The sequence below is a fragment of the Silene latifolia genome, chromosome Y (genome assembly GCF_048544455.1).
Source record: "Silene latifolia isolate original U9 population chromosome Y, ASM4854445v1, whole genome shotgun sequence".
Lineage (NCBI taxonomy): Eukaryota > Viridiplantae > Streptophyta > Magnoliopsida > Caryophyllales > Caryophyllaceae > Silene > Silene latifolia.
The window spans coordinates 343,530,956-343,551,426 of NC_133538.1; the positions used below are offsets into that span (position 1 = coordinate 343,530,956).

The 20,471-nt window shown below is 34.5% G+C and overlaps 2 protein-coding genes and 1 long non-coding RNA gene across 3 annotated transcripts; 2 read left to right on the forward strand and 1 right to left on the reverse strand.

The window, feature by feature from the left end:
- The first annotated feature begins 656 nt into the window (after positions 1-656).
- LOC141631523 (uncharacterized) lies at positions 657-1,584 on the forward strand. The gene is made up of 2 exons (XM_074444182.1): positions 657-1,058; positions 1,198-1,584. Exons 1-2 carry the CDS (start codon positions 657-659, stop codon positions 1,582-1,584), a joined length of 789 nt encoding a protein of 262 aa, XP_074300283.1.
- A 3,016-nt stretch (positions 1,585-4,600) lies between these two features.
- On the forward strand, positions 4,601-6,597 carry LOC141631524 (replication protein A 70 kDa DNA-binding subunit C-like). The gene is made up of 9 exons (XM_074444183.1): positions 4,601-4,756; positions 4,837-5,104; positions 5,206-5,293; positions 5,394-5,524; positions 5,606-5,690; positions 5,781-5,901; positions 6,013-6,188; positions 6,269-6,392; positions 6,496-6,597. The coding sequence occupies exons 1-9, from the start codon at positions 4,601-4,603 to the stop codon at positions 6,595-6,597; spliced, it is 1,251 nt and encodes a 416-aa protein (XP_074300284.1).
- A 3,435-nt stretch (positions 6,598-10,032) lies between these two features.
- LOC141626439 (uncharacterized) lies at positions 10,033-17,879 on the reverse strand. The gene is made up of 3 exons (XR_012536021.1): positions 17,592-17,879; positions 17,342-17,474; positions 10,033-10,080 (listed from the first exon to the last, which is right to left on the reverse strand). It is a non-coding gene; the product is annotated as an uncharacterized LOC141626439 (long non-coding RNA).
- Positions 17,880-20,471: the final 2,592 nt, after the last annotated feature.

Sequence of the window (20,471 nt, forward strand, 5' to 3'; positions counted from 1 at the left end):
GTTACTCCCCACTGACTGTGGCTTTCATGTTTACATAAATGACAGGTTTATGAAGATGCATTTGTGGGGTTTAGACGTGTGAGCTAGCGAGCACCTTGGACTAGTAGTTGTTTTATTAGTATTGCTTAGACTCACCTTTTATTGTATTGTCATTCGAGGGATATATTTTCCCTCATCTTTGACTATCACGTTTGTATAAATTTAACTTTATTTCCGCATTCTTTATTTGTGTTTTGGATTTTAATGAACCCGCGCTTTAAATTTTAAAAGTTTCAAAAATTTCCTATTTTCCGCTTGAATTTATAAGTCATGTTTCTCCTCGTTATAGCGGGGGTTCACAGATATAATATACAATTAAGTAACTTAACGATCAATAATACCGAAAAAACAATGCTATGGTCACTCCAATTAATCAACAAATACTCAAGTTGGTAATGGGAAAAGGATTAGGTTTTGGACGGATAATTGGGTCTTCCAAAAACCCATTGTTCAAATGTCTAATGACATTATTTTAGGAGACGATAACTTTATGGTATGTGATATTTATCACATCGGATAAACAATGGAATGTCCCAAAATTGAATTATTTTGTCAATATAGACATTGTTAATAAAATTCTTGATGTCCCTATCCCATGGAATGATTTACCAGATGAAATGGGATGGAGACTATCAGTTGACGGATCTTTTTCGATAAAGTCTGCAGCTTGGCTTGTGCAGGGAGTATTTAACTATAATGATAGAATAAGTCCTTATGCCTGGATTTGGAAGTGTGATCTACCGCCTAAGATTAAGTTCTTTCTTTGGAAAACTTGTGTAGATGGTCTTCCTACGAAAGAAAGACTTCAGCGATATCATGTGCATGTGCCTTTGCACTGCATCCTTTGTAACCATCATACGGAGGATCGTGACCATTTTTTCTTTAACTACCCTATTTTGCATAATGTTTGTCAAGCTATTGGGGTTGGTGATTTGGTTTCCTTTTTTCATCGCCAGAGGAATGATCAGCCTTTGAGCTTTATAGAAAAACTTAATGCTTTTAAAGACTATTTCCCCCAAGTCTTTTCTTAAAACATCCTTTATTTGGTGGAATGTATGGTTTAGCAGAAATAAATTTATCTTTAAGAGCACTTTGGTGGATGTTGATAAGATTACACATGTTATTTTGAACTCTTTTTTCTCATGGTTTAACTTAAAGTTTAGAGACCTAGATAATCAAGATACGTGTCCTTGCCGACGAGATTATTGCCATAAAAAATGTATTGATAACATTGTCTGCGAAAAACTGCCTGAAAGTTTTATCAAGATTAACTTTGATGGATCTAAACGAGATAATAATAATGCAGCGTTAGGTTACAGTATTAGAAACCATCATGGTAACATTTTGCTACTAGGAGCTAAATCGTGCGGCAATGTTAATGTTCTTTTAGCTGAGACTCTTGCTCTTAGAGAAAGTATAATCGCGGCTAAATCTTTGGGATACATGTCTATAGCCATTGAAAGGGATAATCTTTGTGTTATTAACTCCATGCGTGGGTCATGGAAGATTCCTTGGGAAATTTCATCTCTTATTGCTGATATTTGAATCGAACTCTCCCAGTTCAAAGAAGTTAAGTTTACCCATTGTTTCCGTGAGGCTAATAAAGTAGCGGACTTTATGGCCAATTTGGGACATTTGTGTCCTATTCTTTCGAGGTGGGCTGACAGCCAATGACTCTCACTCACCTCCCTCATCCGAAAGGATGAGATAGGTTGGTCCTATTCTAGAGGAGCAACCTAGTTTCCTTTCCTTATAAAAAAAAAACACTCATGTATAACTACATAAATAAATAAAAAATAATGATAGAGACAATAAATGTCTAAATTATGCATTCATATCAAATGATATACAAATCAATAATGGTATTCCTTATAAATAGATGTCCAAACATGTATTATACCACAATATATACATAAATGTAGTGATAGATAATGATATAAAAAAAAAAGATAATGATAGAAATTTAGAAGTTTTAGATTTATTGTAGTTCTCTTGTTTGTATACCTTCTATACATGTAGGAATTCCGATGAAGATCATTCACTATTGCACATCTAAGGGGTTGTTTGGTTACCCTTGTTGTAGGAACTTAAATTCATGTGAATTGCAAAATGGGTATGTTGTTTGGTTACCCCAATTCACATGAATTGGAAGTTCCCATGAATTTCAATTCCTCTTCAATGGAGGAAGTTGCTTACCTAGGCTCCCCTAGGTAAGTTAGAATGCCTACATGAATTGCACTTCCTTCATGACAACCAAACAATTTTTTGCACTTCACATGAATTCTAAATTCACGTGTTTTATGACTTCATAGGCAATACAAATTCCTATATGCAACCAAACGACTCCTAAATACATTATTTTACAGAATTAGTAGTTCGCAAAATTTGAATTCATTAATATTACTCGAAAGTTGTTTCCAAAAGTTAATTATACTCTCTAATATCGCTCTAAAAATTCTTTCATAAGTTACGGCCTTAAAGTGCTTGATTGCTACAAATGAAACATAAAATGGCTTAATTTCACCATTGAACAAAGTTAAGAGGGTCATTTGCTAATTTTCTATATATTTTATTAATAGCTTCTATAATTTCTTAAAACTTCGACTCTCGGAGATTGCTTTAATGTCACTCGAAACAAATAAAATGCGACATAGATAATAGATTGGGTTGGTGAACACATACTCCTACAATTTTCAAAATTAAAATAATGAAGAGAACTGAATAAAACGAAGATCGGTTTTAGCTTAGCTATTTATCATGAAATTTCTAACTTAGTATAATTGGCTGACTTATTCAAACATGAGTCATATATTAGGTAAAATATGAGTTTTACCTTGTGATCTCTAATAACCTACAAAAGGAGAGAATTCTAGAATTTGATGTCGACTATCCCTACTGATAGGCTGTAAATATTTGACAATATTAATGTCTTTAGTTGCTCAATTAAATGTAAAAAGCAATATAAGTAGTTTGCATTACATCTTAAGTTATTAAATCTAGTTTTCGTAGGTAATACTCATGATCGATCTGTCTGCTTTTAGTATTGTCATTCCTCATAAAATATACCCTGACTTTGAACTGCAGGGGAGGGGAGGGGATAGATATATGAAAATGTTCAGATTAAATTTTGGGTCATGCACTTTCCTGGACATGATTTACTCAATCATGGACATGAATGACCCTTATACCCTTATCATTTCTACACCTTTCCTACCATTTTGTTTCCGAAAATCCTCTCAAAGTAATCAATCCACCCACTCCTCTCCCGGACCAGCATACCAGCCGCACCGATGTTACTACTGGACCACCCCTCACCAGCCGAATGATGACATTGGAAATGGTTATAAAGGACAATTAGTGCATAACCAGGGTGGTCAATAATACAGTGGACATTAATCAACGTCCTAATTTCTTTTATCATCTCTTATTAACATGTATACCCAATCCCATGTGCAAACATTTGTTTGATTCGTGAGCTTTGTTTCTGAATTGAAGGGAAAATCAAGTGCATAGCATCCATAATTTCATCCGATCTTAATTTAATTAATTTAATTAAACCCTAATTTTACTAGTCTATATTAAATTAATCTTCCTAATTTAATATAGCATGATTAATAAAGTTAACAAACTAGATTTATTCCTTGACCGAAATGAGAATTAGCGTCCACAATTGAGTAATTTGAATGATTTGATTAATTTTGTGAGGAATAAAATTAGAGAGTGTGTTTATTTTGTTTTTTTGGATGAAGGAGGTATGGAAAACTAATAACAAAAAGTCCATGAAAAAGCATCCTATTATTCTAAACTTTGGTAGTGAAAGCCTTGTGAACGAACCTCTATCTTTTCTAACCAACTGATTAATCATATATCATATATTTCTCTAATGCAGAAGCCGCATCTGCTGACGTGTCATCATAATACTCAAGCATCATATCATATACTTCTCTAATGCAGAAGCCAAAAAGCTGACGTGGCATCATAATAGAGAAGCACTATCCTACATGTCACGGCCATAGCATTAGTAGAATGGGAAAAAAAAAAAAACCAATCTCACCTAAAATCCTACGTGATTTTAGAAAAAAAAAATCTCATCTAAAATTCCTACGTGATGGAATATTCCATTCCATATATTCCGTCTAAAATATCTCATCTAAAATCCTACGTATGCTGATTGATTGCAAAGTCAACCATAAAGTAACTAATTCCTAATTCCTAAATTAGTGGAGTGGAATATGACAAACAGAATGAATAAAAATAAGCAAGGAAATAATAAATAAATAAATATTACTAAGTAATGGTAATTTAGTTGAGTGGAATAAGGAATGAAATCAGTCAACATCATTCAACCACGTAGGTTTCTTTTGGATATATATTATCTTTTTCCTTTTTGCTTTGACCTATGTCAATCTTTTTCCCCAAAATATAGCTAATTAGTTCTCAAAATACCCTATCTAAATCACTATAAATTCACATTCAACACAGTCATCTCCATCCATCTCTATTCTCTATCGTTCATAATTTACAAAAAAAAAAAAACAAGAAAAAATTTAAGAACTCCGATATGGCCATCAACTGCACTCCCGTCGCCCTACGCCATTTGCAAGCAGATATGATCACCGCTGAAATTTCCGTGCGTGTTGTGCACCTATGGGAAAGAAAAAGCTTCTATAACAAAGAAGAAACTCTAGCGTTAGAGATGCTATTATTAGATGCAGAGGTATTACATGTTTTAGTATTAATTGTCACTTTCTGATTTCAAATTATGCTGTAAAATTCTTTAATTACTATAATTTACAGGACAATCTAATTCAAGTAACTATTCGCAAGCGCATCATTTTCAAATTCAAGGATAGGATCAGCGAGGGACATCTATACAAACTGTCAAGATTCACCGTGGAGGCAAATAAAGGCGCTGAAATGGCAACTTCTGAAGAATTACGCATCTACTTTGCATATCCTACAGTTGTTAGAGAAGTGCACAATCTATCCATCCCAAGATATGGATTCAGGTTTGTGGACTTTGGTGATATTCTATCTGAACGCGTATCTGATGAACATTTTATAGGTACGTCCATGAAACTCATACTTAATCAACAAATCAATCACTAATTGAAAATATTTACTTATTATATAATTTTGTAACATCTATTGGACATATTCACCCAGATGTCATTGGTAAGTTTTCTGGAGTCGGAGAAGTCAAACCAACAAAGAATGGAAATAGTTGGATGACAATATACATTGAGAATATTCGGTAACAATACCACTACTTTTAATATTCAACGTTATATTCCATAGCTATTCATTTACAACAATCATTTTAATAACCTACTAATTAATAAACATATACCCAGGAAGGAGAAATTAGCATGCTCAATATGGAACGACTATGTTGGTTTAGTTCAGGCTTTTGCTGATGCATGTAAATCGTCCACTGAACCTGCTATTATTGTCATCCGCTGTGTTCAACGGTGTAAATGGGAAGGTATACAACTATTTGAGTATGCAAAATTTAATTGTATTAATCATTGACCTGACGGCATATGAAATTCGATGACCTATCTAGGTGAACCTAGGGTGATAACTACAAGACACGCCACCCGTTTCTACTTCAACCACGCAATCCCAGAGGTGGAAGCGTTCCTCGGAGAGTAAGCTTATACAACTACTATTGTTAAAATTCTTAGGACTTTGATAATTTCAGTCAAATAATACTAATGTTATATTCTAATGCAACAAAGACTATATGCCGGTCAAGAACCAAGTAACTCCAATGTTATATCCTATATTTCGAGTGAGTCGGAAGATATGCTCTCAGGAGATAACTTGAGTACAATTACGGAGATTAAGAAATGTCAAAAGGTAATATTGTACTTTTTTTTTGTTCATCCTGAACTATGGACTACCGGCTTTACAATATTTTTGAATATATTGTGAATATGACTGAAAATATTTGTTGTCATGCAAATACAGGCTGGGAGATATGTGACACTTGCAACTATATATGATGTTGATTTGAGTGTCAAGTGGTACTATGATAGTTGCAAGCATTGTACAAGTAAAGTTGTGAAGAATGATTCAGGTAGGTGGGTTTGCAAGAAAGAAAAATGCATTGGCAGTACGGAAGGGTCTGAAATTAGCATACCAAGGTATTAGACACTCCTAAATGAATTATTTTAAAGCGCATTTTTCAGAATAGCATACCTCACTACTCTCCTTTTGCATTCAGGTATCAGGTAAAGTTTCGTGTCATTGGTGCAGATAATGAAGTCTCCGAATTTGTCATCTTTGAGACTCAAATCACAAGCTTCATCAACGTCTCCGCAGCAGACATGCTTGCTGCCCTTGAAGAGGTAATCCTTCTGTGGTAAATGATAACAGAAGTTATAATCAGTTATTAAACATTGGCACGAATATAGGTTAAATATCTACGACTAATTTCTTATCACCCTGCAGAATGGACGAAAGGATGATATGCCAGATTTCGACATTTTCATTGACAAGCAATTTATCTTCAAAGTGGAAATTCACCCAAAGTACAACTTGGAGCAGAAATAAAAATCATACACAGTACTTAGTATGAGTGATGATCAAGATATGGTGGACCGATGGAATGCCAAGTACTTGGCCTTGAAGGTTTGCCAAAATATAACTCCTTTATGAATATACATCATTGAAAATTCCCAAACATGGTCTCATATTGTCTTATTTTAACATTAATGCAGGAATCTGAAGTTGGCAGTGTGTACAATGATGTGAAACCCAGCAGTAAAGTTGCATTGCCTGAAAATAAGGTATATTTTATTTCAACCCTTTGATATTCGAATACAGTAATTTCATACTCAGTGTTAAATTCAATGTGTGAAAAACTTAATAACATTAATTTCAAATGCAGGCATGTGTATCCGAAACTGAGGCCAGTGACAGTTTGATCACTCCACCCTTAAAACGATCATTGTCAAAAATGTTAGATGCGACCAATGATGACGATTGTGAGGTTCGTATCATAGGGGATGAATTCTCAGCCACCAAAAAATTGCTAGCTGTCAAGATGGAAAAAGAATGATCGTGGTGACAATTGTGACCATAATCATCATATTAGACTTCGGTTTTTAGAACCTCAAATAATTAGGCCAAGGGTACTACGCCCCAATGATATTATGCTATTTTAGACTACGGTTTTTAGAACCCAAAATAATCAGGCTAAGGGTATTAGACCCCAATCATGTAATGCTATTTTAGACTACGGTTTTTAGAACCCAAAATAATTAGGCTAAGGTTTAATATTATGCTATTGCAATTAATGTATGCGAATAAATCATGAACGTGTGTTCAAAATTCGTTTACTTTTGATTTTAATTATATATTACCATTTATCATATGTGTTTGTGGTTATTGCACTCAATATGAAAAACCGACAAGCTAAACCATGGCAAACGTCATAAAACTATTAGCTACCCTCACTGGGAATGACAACAACAAACTAAACATAAAATTAGCCAAAAATTTACCTACAACTTAACCTAACTGACTAAGAACTAAGAACTATATACAATATAGCACAATCAAGTCTTGAGAGACACATTCCAAGAAACAGTTCATGATAAACATTCTAGGAGTATGCACATGACTCGAAAATTACTTTAAAAATTTGGAGTCTTAGAAATAGGACTATCCTTACTGACCGGAATCTTAGAGACTCAAAATATTTGCAGTTATCACAATAAAAAAAAAATTCAAAAGTATTTGTGGCTGATAAAAATTTCATTTAAATTTTTTTTACGCCATTTTGATACACATTTTCTCCCCTTATATGTTATTTCAATCTTTGCAGTTATCACAATAAAAAAAAATTCATACTTGGCACAAAATGAAAATTTAAATGAAGGTACTCTTAGTATGTTAGACTCTGAACCCTATATTCTCTCTGGCTGAACCACCAAGAAGATATCATGCCACAAAAAGAGGAAATCCTTCTCACAATCAGTTAAAACAACACTCTAAACAACACTCTTGCTATTAAAAAAAAAACTTTCACCTAGCAGACTCATCGGAGGATTCAAATAAGAGCATGGCTCCAGATACTCCAAACACTAATTCAAAGAAGAGGAAAGCAACAATAAAAGATCGCAATAAAGGTAATACAATTTACTCCACTTTGAAAAAACATGATTATTCCTTATGCTATATTAAAAAAAATGGTTCAGTAATTTAGGAGAATGAATTGTACTGGACAGAATCAGTGCGGAAAGACTTACCCAGAGTTCATCCGCCAACATGGTCAATCCACTCAGTGATGTAACGAATCTGGTGAACAATAGACAATCATGTCATTCCATAGAAGGTATTTATTTACGAATCCATTTAATTTAGGATAATCACTATTTTATAAGCACACAATATTACATATCTATGAATCCATGTTGTAGCCAATCCTCAAAACAAAGCCAGAAATAATATAAATCCACTGAATAGAGGTATGCATGTGGGCACTACAACTTTCAATTTCTAATTTTGCATAACACAATTGTCTATACTGCAAGTATACATGCTTAACAGTACTAATACAAGCAAAATACAGAGACTAATGTTCGAGGAAAGAGAAAAGCCAATACTCAAATCGCCCTAACTAATGTTCGTGGAAAGGGAAAAGCCATTACGAATAAAAGAGACACAGACACAGGTAAAGATATAGGCCATTATTTAGTGTGATATTCTTATAACCATTTCTTTAATGATAAGAAAAGGAAGGCGTGAATCAAAAATCGAAACAAAGGTAATACAACTCAGTCAAGTTAATGAACTTGAAATTTTCTGCTGGAATTATTTATAAAACTTTTCAATCATTTCAGGAAATGAACGGTCCTCCACAGAATCGGAGCGGACAGACTTACCTCAGAGTTCATCTCCCAACGTGGTCAATCCTTTACGTGATATAACGAATCTGAATCTGGAAAACAAGAAACAACCATTTCATTCCATAGAAGGTATTTATTTATTTATGAATCGTTTAATTTAGGACAATCAGTATTTTATAAGCACACAAAATTACATTTTAGCCAATCCTAGAAATAAAGGAACAAATAATTAAAATCCACTGAACATCCACTGAACAGAGGTATGCATGTGGGCACTATAAATTTCAATTTATAAATTTGCATCACACAATTGTCTATACTGCAAGTATACATGCTGGATAGTAATCAAACTCTCAAAATACAGAGACCAATGTTCGAGGAAAGAGAAAAGCCAATACTCAAAGCGCCCTAACTAATGTTCGTGCAAAGGGAAAAGCCATTATGAATAAAGGACACACAGGTATAGAAATAGGCCATTATTTTGGAACAGGTACGTATAACCATTTATTTAAGTGACCACATGAAAATGTGCCTATCTGCAGAAAACATACAACACATATCAAGTCAGAACGCATCTCCTGTTGTTAACAGTATCACCCCGACAAATTACGGATCTAATGCATTGAATAATGTTATCCGTAACGGTACGTCATTCAAATCCATTCATTATGTAAAAGTTTTTCCAAAGATAAATTGTAAACTTTATCACTCTGATCAATCATCTACTTAATTTATACCAGGAGCTATTCAATATCAATATTTCCAAAATTGTCAAATATGCTCTAAAATCGCAAGACAAAAGCGAAAGTTGATTACATCCCAAAGGAAAACAGGAAATAAAGCGACCTTTGAGTGGCTTACTTTCTATGCTACATGCCCATTTCACCAAAATGTCTTTCACACGGGCACATCACCACTTAATATGCTTCAAGGTAATTTTAGAGTTCACTTAATTGTAAGACCACTCATGATTTTGTTTTGTTACTTTTCAAGTACATAATGTATGGGTCATAATATGCTTTATGTTACATCTTTTAGCACCACATCGAACAAATGCAACCAATGCAAGACAGAATAGAAAATTGATCTTAACTACAAAGAGGATGAGCAACAACACATCACCTGGCGCGGTACTCTACCAGATCTTTGAGTTGTGGTGCCACCGGTACAATCATCACCTTACCTGTTCATAAAGCACCATCACTGTGTTAGCGTTTAATATTAACAAAAAAAAAATAAGAAGACGTGTTATTAAAGTATTATAATTAATAAAAATGCAGGTAAGGCAGATGATATTAATAATGGTATTCAGTATCAGACGAATCTGTATACGAGCTCAAATCACTTTACTCCTCCAATTGGTATCAACACGAAACTTCAGAACTACATTTCCTATTTTTTTTGGCTTCATATCATCAAAATTTCTCATAATTTTCTTCTCTACTAACTATGCTATCTACTTAAATATAGTTGACTCTTTAAAAATGAATATTGTCTCCACATATGAAGCATCATCAAGTCAGAATGGTATGTATAATAATATATGTTAAACATGTATTTCATCTTCTCTTTTAGCATAATATTTTGCATTTCGTTCTCTCTCTGATCTTATTGCAGCATTAACTCCAATGACCTCATTCGTAACCTCGAAGCAACCTGCTTACTACAGTAGAGAAATACTGGAGGAATTGACTAGGAATATTTGTAACGCATATGAAGGTATATATATATATATATATAGATATATATATATATATATATATATATATATATATATATATATATATATATATATACGTTTCATTTTCTCACCTCTTTTTCTATATTCTACCTATTTTGCCTTTGCTTATATACACTTCGTGATTGCAGCATCTCGCCAAGTGACTACATTCACTTCGGAGAATACAAACATATCTCAAAGCCTGACTAGAAATATGTGTTCCCCATATATAGAAGCGTCATCAAGTAGAAGTGGTGGGTATAATATATATGAATTTATGATTATTTGTTTTATTTAACCACCTACTCTACTTCGGGTAATTGGCATTTCGTCGTGGCAGAATCAAGAACTATGCACACAGCCAATAAACAACAACAATTGACCAGATGCGAGGCATCATCAAGTCGAAATGTTGTTGATATTGGCGAGATTGAGCAAGGTAATTTTAGAATGAGTTATTTATGTAGCTATGGAAAAAAAAAGTAAATGGCAATGTTTATAAGCCTATGAAAATTATTCAACCATTACTAACATAATGTTGTGACCTAACTTAATTAATGCAACAGAAACACTGGAAGATACACTGGAAGATACACTCGAAGGTTACTGGGATATTGGGGATAAGGATTACGATTTGCAAAAATGTTATATGCGAAATGTGGTACGCGAGAAAGAGTACGAAAGAATAGGACGCCAAAAAATCCAACCTTCTCTCTGTGTTGCATGGATGGAACCATAGAACTCCCTATGTTGAAACATCCTCCTGAATTATTAAGAGATTTGTTGAGTCAAAGTCATCCGCAAACCAGGCACTTTATTGACAACATCAGAGCATATAATTCTATGTTTTCATTTACCTCAATGGGAGGAAAAATCGACAATACAGTCAATCGAGGTCGAGGACCTTACACTTTCAAAATGGGTGGTCAGAATTTTCATTTAATAGGGTCTTTGTTACGACCAGATTCAGCTCCCCCAAAATTCTGCCAGCTTTACATTTATGATACGGATGAAGAAATCCGGCATAGGAAAAATGCCGTCAGGTAAGAGAGAAGCTAAAAAATATTTCAAGTAGACCCCCTGATTTTATGTTCTAACAGACTCACTTACTTATATATTTATGTGATATGCAGCCCCACAAATCCTGAACAATTTAATGATCAGCTCATAACTCTGTTACGAGAGATGATTGATCGATACAATCCCCTAGCTAAAATGTTCAGAATGGTCAGGGATAGATTGAGTTCAGGAATGGAAGGAGAAGTTAAGATGAGGTTAATCAGCAAGCGAGAAACTGACGGAAGAACGTACAATCTCCCAACAGCTTCTGAGGTTGCAGCTCTTATTGTTGGGGACATTGATGAAACATTAGAGAAGAGGGACATAATTATTGAGACGCGTAGTGGCCGATTTCAACGAATATCTGAGTTGCATCCTTCCTACCTATCATTGCAGTATCCTCTCCTATTTCCATTCGGCGAAGACGGTTACAGACTCGGCATCAAGCACAGTGAAAAATCAATTTCTAAGTCAAGCAAAGGTGAAAACGCACGAAATCGCCTAACTCTTCGTGAGTTTTTGCTTTCCGTATCTGAGGATCGACCGTTGGACAAAGAACCTTCAACGTTATTATCATCGGGTAAAGGATTCCAACAATTCTTGGTTGACGGCTATATGATGGTGGAATCACAACGGCTTTCCTTTATCCGTTACAACCAGCCAAAACTTCGATCAGAGAGTTTCAAAATTCTAGCCGCCCGGTAGCAAGGGGAGAGACCGAACCATCTTCATCTGGGAGCCGTATCATTGTACCACCATCATTTTTAGAAGGTCGCAGTTACTTGAAAGCAAACTATCAGGATACCATGGTTATTTGCAAATGGTGTGGTTATCCCGATCTGTTCATCACATTCACGTGTAATCCAAAGTGGCCAGAAATAACCAGGTTCCTCAAAAAGAAGGGACTAAGGTCTGAAGACAGACCTGATATACTCGATCGAGTTTTCAAGATAAAGCTACAAGAGCTCATGAAAGACTTGAAAGAACGTCATATTTTTGGCCGCACAAGAGGAGGTAATTTCTTTACCTTTACAACTTTGTAATGTAATTAGGCTTTTATAATCAAACGAATTTAACACCAACAACTGAACTAATCCACGATTTTATACATTTCTATTTTCACAGTGGTGTACACAATTGAATTCGTAAACGTGGCCTACCTCATGCTCATATATTGCTCTTCTTACACCGAGATGATAAGTTCCCCGAAGTTGCTGACGTGGATAAATTGATATGCGCAGAGATACCAGATCCAGCTACACATCCTGTTCTGTATGAGGCAGTTAAGGAATACATGATTCACGGTCCGTGTGGGGATGGTTATCCACAATCTCCGTGTATGGTTGATTCGAATTGCTCTAGACATTTTCCAAAAAAATTTAACGACCGAACAATTGTCGACTCTGAAGGATACCCCCGGTATAGGAGGAGGAATAATGGACGAGAAGTTGAAAAGGGTGGCAAACTTCTTGGCAATAGCTTTGTAGTCCCATACAATACCACATTGTTGCTTAAATATCGCGCACACATTAATGTGGAGTGGTGCAATCAGGCGAGATCTATCAAATACTTATTCAAGTACATTAATAAGGGCTATGATCGAGTCACAGTTGATCAACTCACTAAGTCGTAATAATCGAATCCGAATGGATAGACGAGATCAGAGGTATTATGATTGCAGATATATTTCACCGTGCGAAATTTGTTTGGAGAGTTTTTTGCGTTCGACATTCATTATAGGACACCACCCGTTGAGAGGCTAGATTTTCACCTACCAAATGAGCAGAGGGTTGTTTTTAATGATGAAGACCACATCAACACGGTTCTTGAAAGAGACAATATTAATAAGACAATGTTCATAAAGTGGATGGAATATAACAAACACCATCCTGAAGCAAGAGAATTGACATATCCGAGTTTAGATGAAGTATGTGTGGAAAAGGGATCAAAAGAGATGGTCCGAAAGAGAGCGGGGATTCTCCCTTGGAAGGATGCACCATATGTCCCCTGGTGGTGGTGAACTGTATTATATGAGAACACTATTGAATTTTGTCAAGGGTCCTACATCATACGAGGACATACGGACGTTTAATAAGGAAGTTTTCCCAACGTTTAAAGAAGCGTGCTACGCTCGAGGCTTGCTTGGTGATGACAAAGAATATATTGATGCTATTATAGAAGCGAGTGATTGGGGATCAGGTGTATACCTAAGACACCTCTTTGCCACCTTATTAATGGCCGGCAACTTAGCTAAGCCTGAGTTAGTATGGGAGAAGACCTGGCGTCATTTGACCGATGATATTCTCTATAGGAGACGTTTAACACTACGGAATGAAGGTATTTTAAAACCATACTCAAATTTTATGTAATGTAAGATTTATGAAATAGTTTGATTACATTTTTAAGGGTTCGTGTACAACTGTGCAGATCTACAACTTAGCGAGAGGGAGCTGCAACAGTATGCTTTGGTAGAAATTGAAGCATTGCTCAAAAGCAATGGTAGCACCCTTCGTAGGTTTGAAAATATGCCATCCCTTGATGATTCATTCACATCAGGAGACATAAACCAATTGATATTAGGTGAGTTGTCTTATGACAAAGATGCACTAAAGGAGGAGCATGTTAAACTTATCACATCTATGATGAGATGAGCAAAGAGTCGTGTATGATGAAATAATGGATGCGTAAGGGCTCAACGAGGAGGGTCTTCTTTTGTCATGGATACGGCGGATACGGGAAAAACTTTCATATGGAAGACGTTATGCGCCGCCATAAGAAGCGAAGGAGAGATTGTACTTCCTGTCGCTTCAAGTGGGATTGCAGCAATCCTACTTCCAAATGGATCGACAGCTCATTCAAGATTTGGTATACCAATCAATGCGTCCGAGCACTCCACGTGTCCGCGCATAAAACCGGGTACTGATTTAGCGGAATTATTGATAAGGACTAAGCTTATTATCTGGGATGAAGCACCCATGGTCAATAAAAATTGTTTCGAGGCTCTTGATAAGAGTTTGAAGGATGTTATGAGGTTCTCGGCTGGTGGTGACCCGAATAAGCCCTTTGGTGGTAAAGTTGTCGTCTTTGGCGGCGACTTTCGTCAGATTCTACCGGTGGTGCCGAAAGGGAGTAGGCAAGATATCGTGGGCGCTTCGATCAGTTCTTCATACTTATGGTCTGAATGCAAGGTAAAACTATACTTTATACGAATTTACTAATACCTACTAATATATATATATGGTTTTATACTCCATTTCTGATAAGCTATATTTTTTTTTTAATATAAAGTTGTTAAAGCTTACAAGAAACATGCGTCTCCAAGCTGGAGGTTCTAATTCCAATGCAGATGAGATCAGACAGTTCTCAGAATGGATATTAAAGGTGGGAGATGGGTTACTCGGCGGCCCTAATGATGGGGAGGTTGATATTGAGATGCCCGAGGACATTCTCATACCCCAAACAAGCGACCCTATTGCAGCGATTGTCAATAGCACATATCCATCACTGGAAGATAATTTAGGGAACCACGAGTACTTGCAAGAACGGGCGGTTCTTGCTCCCACGCATGAAATCGTTGAGACAGTCAATGATTATATATTGTCGAAGATTCGCGAGATTGAAAAAGAATACTTAAGCTCTGATGAAATAAGTAAAGAAGAGAGCAATATATACATGCAAGATTTGTACTCTACCGAGTTTCTCAACACTATAAAGTGTTCTGGTATCCCCAATCATAACCTGAAGTTAAAACTCGGTGCTATGGTAATGCTCCTTCGAAACATTGATCAAACCCGTGGTTTATGCAATGGCACAAGGCTGGTGGTTACTAACCTAAGGGAACGCGTTATTGGTGCCACTATCATAACCGGTAGCAAGGTGGGGGACAAAGTATATATACCTAGATTATCTTTGTCTCCTTGGATGAGACTAAGTTCCCCGTTAAGTTCGTAAGAAGACAATTTCCAGTGACCGTATGTTTTGCTATGACTATTAATAAGAGCCAGGGACAATCTCTCTCCCATGTTGGGCTTTACCTCCCTAGGCCGGTGTTTAGTCATGGACAATTATACGTTGCAATCTCAAGGGTAACAAGTAAGAAGGGATTGAAAGTGCTTATTTGTGACCAAGAAGGGGTCACATCTAATGTGACGACAAATGTCGTCTACAAAGAAATATTTGATAATTTGTAACGGCATGTTATCGTCGTACATTATTGCCTACTATTTGAACTTAGATCAATAAATTAGCGACTCTTTTTACTCTTTAATTTCGATACATTAGAGCAAAAGATTTATGTTTCGAATCATACAGATGTTTTTTTTCCCCTCTTGCAAGCCTTTTTTTATGTTTAAGGATTTTTTTGTAAATGAAAAAAAGCAGAAGTTAGATCAAAAAGTATTTTTGAAATGGTGTAAAACAGAGTTGGAAAAAGACAGAAACTGCCCAGTATGAGAATAGAGTAGCAAATTCACGTGAAATCTACTCCTACTTTTGTTTTTCGTTTGTATTCATAAGATTTTATGACATGCAAAAAAATAATATTTGAGCGTATACAAAAATATTTGCAAATTTCGTCAGTATAAGTATCATTCAAATTATAATATTAGGTATACATGTGATATTTTTAAAATAAGAAACAAAAAATTACTCACTTGCTGAAACGTATGAAACAATGAAAAATAATTTTTAATTCCGACAAAAACTTATAAATTTTCTAAGAAATAGTTTATACAAAAAAACCTTTTAAAAAGGAAAAACACATTTTATATAAACAAGGTCAAACACCCCCATATCTTATCAACTTATCTTCTCTTAAAAAATTGTCTTCTCCAATATAAATATCCCTAAAATAACTGAACTAAAATGATATGCGAAATATACGGCCTAAAATAACGGCAATTAGGTCATAAGAGAAACCCTACAAGAATCACTATAAAATCGACAATACAGCCACAATCATCTCCATTGTTCACAACCCATAAAAAACTTTAAAAAAAATTAAGAATTCCAATATGGCTAAAGACAAGGACACAGAAAATGGATCAGAGAGTTTCAAAAATATAGATAATTGTGTAGTGAAGGCAGAGACTGAACCATCTATATCTAGGAGCCATATAACTATACCGTCATTATTTTTAGGAGGTTGCAGCTACTTGAAAGCAAACTATCAAGATTACATGGTTATTTGCAAATACTATCAAGACGCAGACCAGATTTCAAACACCAAAGAAGCTGCTGCCAGTGAAAATGAATGATAGAGTTGTCATGTTGAGCAGGTAGCACTATTTATCGTAATTTTAGAACCCAAAATAATTAGGCGATGCTTCTTATGCTATTTTAATTCAATGTATTCGAATAAATCATCAGCGTGTGTTCAAATATCGTGTGACGACGGTTTTTAGAAACCCAAATAATTACATTAATAGAATTTTTTTTAGTGTGGTTACTGTTGTTAAAATTCCGGTGAACAACAAAACGACTACTGTTAAATTTTTTTTCCCTAATGTAAAATTTACATTGCTTCAGAAAACTCATATGAAATCACAAGTATGCATCAAATTAATTTCCCGAATGTCAAATTCACATTGATTCAGAAAATTCGTATAAAATCACAAGTACGCATCAAATTAATTTCGAATATAACAATCAAGGTACGAAAACTCACCTTAATTGAACAATCTAACATCCAAATAATCCGGGTGATCTGAGTTGATCTTTTTGCACTTAAAACGATCATTACGCCATTATTATACGATTCATAGTTGTGCTTTTTTTTCCTCTAAATACAGATCTACTTCCTTCACAACATAAAAAAATCACCAAGTAACATAAAATTAAACTACCAACACAGCAATAATTAGCATTATATAATCAAAATAACTGATTTGAAGGTAATAATTAGGGTAATAACTCACCGAGGACAAAGCTTTGTTTGGATAATTAGACCTGATCTGGAGATGATGATGATTGATGATGATGATTGAAGTAGGAGATGATCGTTTGGCTGAGAGATTGGATTTAGTCCTAGATCGTTTGGCTGAGAGATATGATGATTGAGGTAGAAGATGGTGGGCTGTGACGATTGAGGAGACAAAAAGATGAAATCAGACGGAGTTTTGGACGGAGTTAGGTGAACTGTTAGAGATGAGTGACAGACGGGTTAGGTGATGTTAGGTGAGGGAGTTGGACGAGTTAGGTGAGGAATGAGGATATAAATCTGAGTTTTGTTTCCATGGTCCGTGATTTCTCGAGTCATGTAATGACTAATACCGAGTTTAATTTGATTAAAATGTTGTAGATGGATTCGGTTTTTTATCCGTAAATTTTAATATAATAATTATATTTTATTAATGAAAATTGAAATGTGTAATCCTATGAGAGTTTGATTGAGTCCGGCTTAATAAATATAATAATAGTAGTCTTAATCTATTAAATTTAATCAGTTAAAACAACTTTGTGATGATATTTTTATTAATCGAGTTTTATAACAATCGTTAATATACTAAACACGATATAGCTCAAAGATGAAAAATTTTAGTATAAGTCTTGGTCATAGTACTAAACACGATATAGCTCAAAGATGGATAATTATTCGAAAATAATGACTACGTAAATATTTAAACTATTTATTTTTGCTACTATTAACCAAACCCATTTAACCTCTAAAAACAGACCCGTGAATTTCACGGGTTTTAACCTAGTATTTCTCTAATGCAGAAGCTGCATCTGCTGACGTGTCATCATAATACTCAAGCATAATCCTACGTGGCAGGTCCATAGCATCAGTAGAAAGAAAGAAGAAAAAAAAATGCTAAACTTAAATTCAACGTGAAAATTGGGATGGAATATTCCATAACCCAACCATATACTTATATACTATATATTGTTATTTGCTTCCTAATTTAACTCAAACAAAATAATTTACATTGACTTTATTCTCCAAACAAAGGAAAGTGATTTCCAACAAAAATATTTGAGCATTTTTCAATAAGAAACGTCATTCACGGAATTATTGACCTTCTACTGGCTAAAATATTTGAGAATTTTTCAATAAAAAATATTTGAGAATTTTTCAATAAAAAACGTCATTCACGGAATTTTCCAATATTATATCCTATATACTGTTTTGATTTCATCATACCAATATGAAGATTTACCAAAAATTTAAAAGTCAAATGCTAAAATCAAAGACATTATAATTATAATATATGCTACAATTATATTAACTAGTTTTAAATCCGTGCAAAATTGCACGAGTATGTATTTGGGTCGGTATTAATGTTTTTGGATGCATTTTTTTTTTTTTTTTGCATTTCTATTGTAATTATCTAGTTGGTCTAAATTAATCATTTATTCCGAATGTAAAATTATGTCATAGTATGTTTGCTAAGACGAAAATTGTCGCATGTTTGTATTGACGGACGATTTGAATAAATTAATTCTTTGCACACCAACGGTCCCACCATAACCTGAATTCCCAAAAAAAAAAAAAGTTGTACAAATGACGTGGCGCATCCTGCATTCATCATTGTCTTCTGGATTAATAAAGATAAGATTATATGCTACAATTACGACTACAATCAGTTAACGCAGGCAACTAATACTAAAATATTAAACTTAAACAACTGAAATCCTGTATTTTAGGAAGGAGAGTATGAAATAAAATAAAAAATGAGATCAAATCAAATCATATCCATATTGAGAATGGAATTTTGACGAAATTGGCTATCACAGTGAAACCCTATGACGTACCCTCACTATAAAAATAACAACATCAACCCACACATTTCCATCCAGCTCCACCATTCATTCATATTTTCCAAAAAACCAAGAATTTTTTTTATCAACTTTACCATGGCCTTCAACTGCACTCCGGTTACAATCGGTAATATACAAATTTTAATGTAAGACTATCTTTATATATTTTTATAAATTGTGCAATAGATAATTAAATGTGTACTAATAACTACGTAAATCTTTAAACTATTTATTTTTGCTACTATTAACCATACCCATCTAACCTCTAAAAACAGATCCGTGAATTTCACGGGTTTTAACCTAGTATAATTATAGTATTATTATAGGGTGGTGCTCATTCATATACGAGTTTTACTCATTCATGGACGTAAATGACCATAATACCCCTTTAATTTTAATGATTTCACTTTTATACCCTTCTTTCAATCTCTATCTCTCTCTTCTTCCTTTACTCTTTTCTCACCCTAACTACCACCATCGAACCACCACCCGTCAGCCACCATCCACCACCCGACTCCGAGTCCTGAAATAAAAATAAAGAAAATATTAAAAATTACTAAAATAAATACAATACATTTATCAAAAAAAAAAATGAAAAATTCGGAAACGTAATCAACGTAATTCATGTACTAGTTTTGTGGCTTATTGCGATTTGATTGCTCATGTTCACAAATCCTGCAAGTTTAATTACAGTTGATTTCGGGCTATTTGTTGCGCCTATGTGCTAGAATAATTATTAGAGTTGGTTTCGTTGTTCAGCGAGTTTAATTACTTGATTGATGCGAACCCTAATCTAATTAGTGTAAATAAGCCCTAATATAATTAATAAAATTAAGAATTAGAATTATTACCTGATCCATATAAGAATTAGCATTCTTAATTGTGTAATTTGACGGATTTGAATAATTTTGTTTATTTAATTAATTTTGTGAGGGAGAGAACTAGAGAGAATTAGAGAAATTAGGCAAAGGGCATACTATGGAAAAATAATGAAAAAAAAGTAAATGAAAGAATAAAACTCGTCCATGAATGAGCAA

What these genes read in the sequence shown, in the direction of transcription:
- LOC141631524 (XM_074444183.1), top strand. Translation starts at nt 4,601, where the DNA reads ATGGCCATCAACTGCACTCCCGTCGCCCTACGCCATTTGCAAGCAGAT. An exon ending in TGCTATTATTAGATGCAGAG is followed by an intron (nt 4,757 to 4,836) that starts GTATTACATGTT and finishes TATAATTTACAG; the next exon opens with GACAATCTAATTCAAGTAAC. An exon ending in TGCTTGCTGCCCTTGAAGAG is followed by an intron (nt 6,393 to 6,495) that starts GTAATCCTTCTG and finishes ATCACCCTGCAG; the next exon opens with AATGGACGAAAGGATGATAT.
- LOC141631523 (XM_074444182.1), top strand. Translation starts at nt 657, where the DNA reads ATGGGATGGAGACTATCAGTTGACGGATCTTTTTCGATAAAGTCTGCA. An exon ending in TTAAAGACTATTTCCCCCAA is followed by an intron (nt 1,059 to 1,197) that starts GTCTTTTCTTAA and finishes TTTAACTTAAAG; the next exon opens with TTTAGAGACCTAGATAATCA.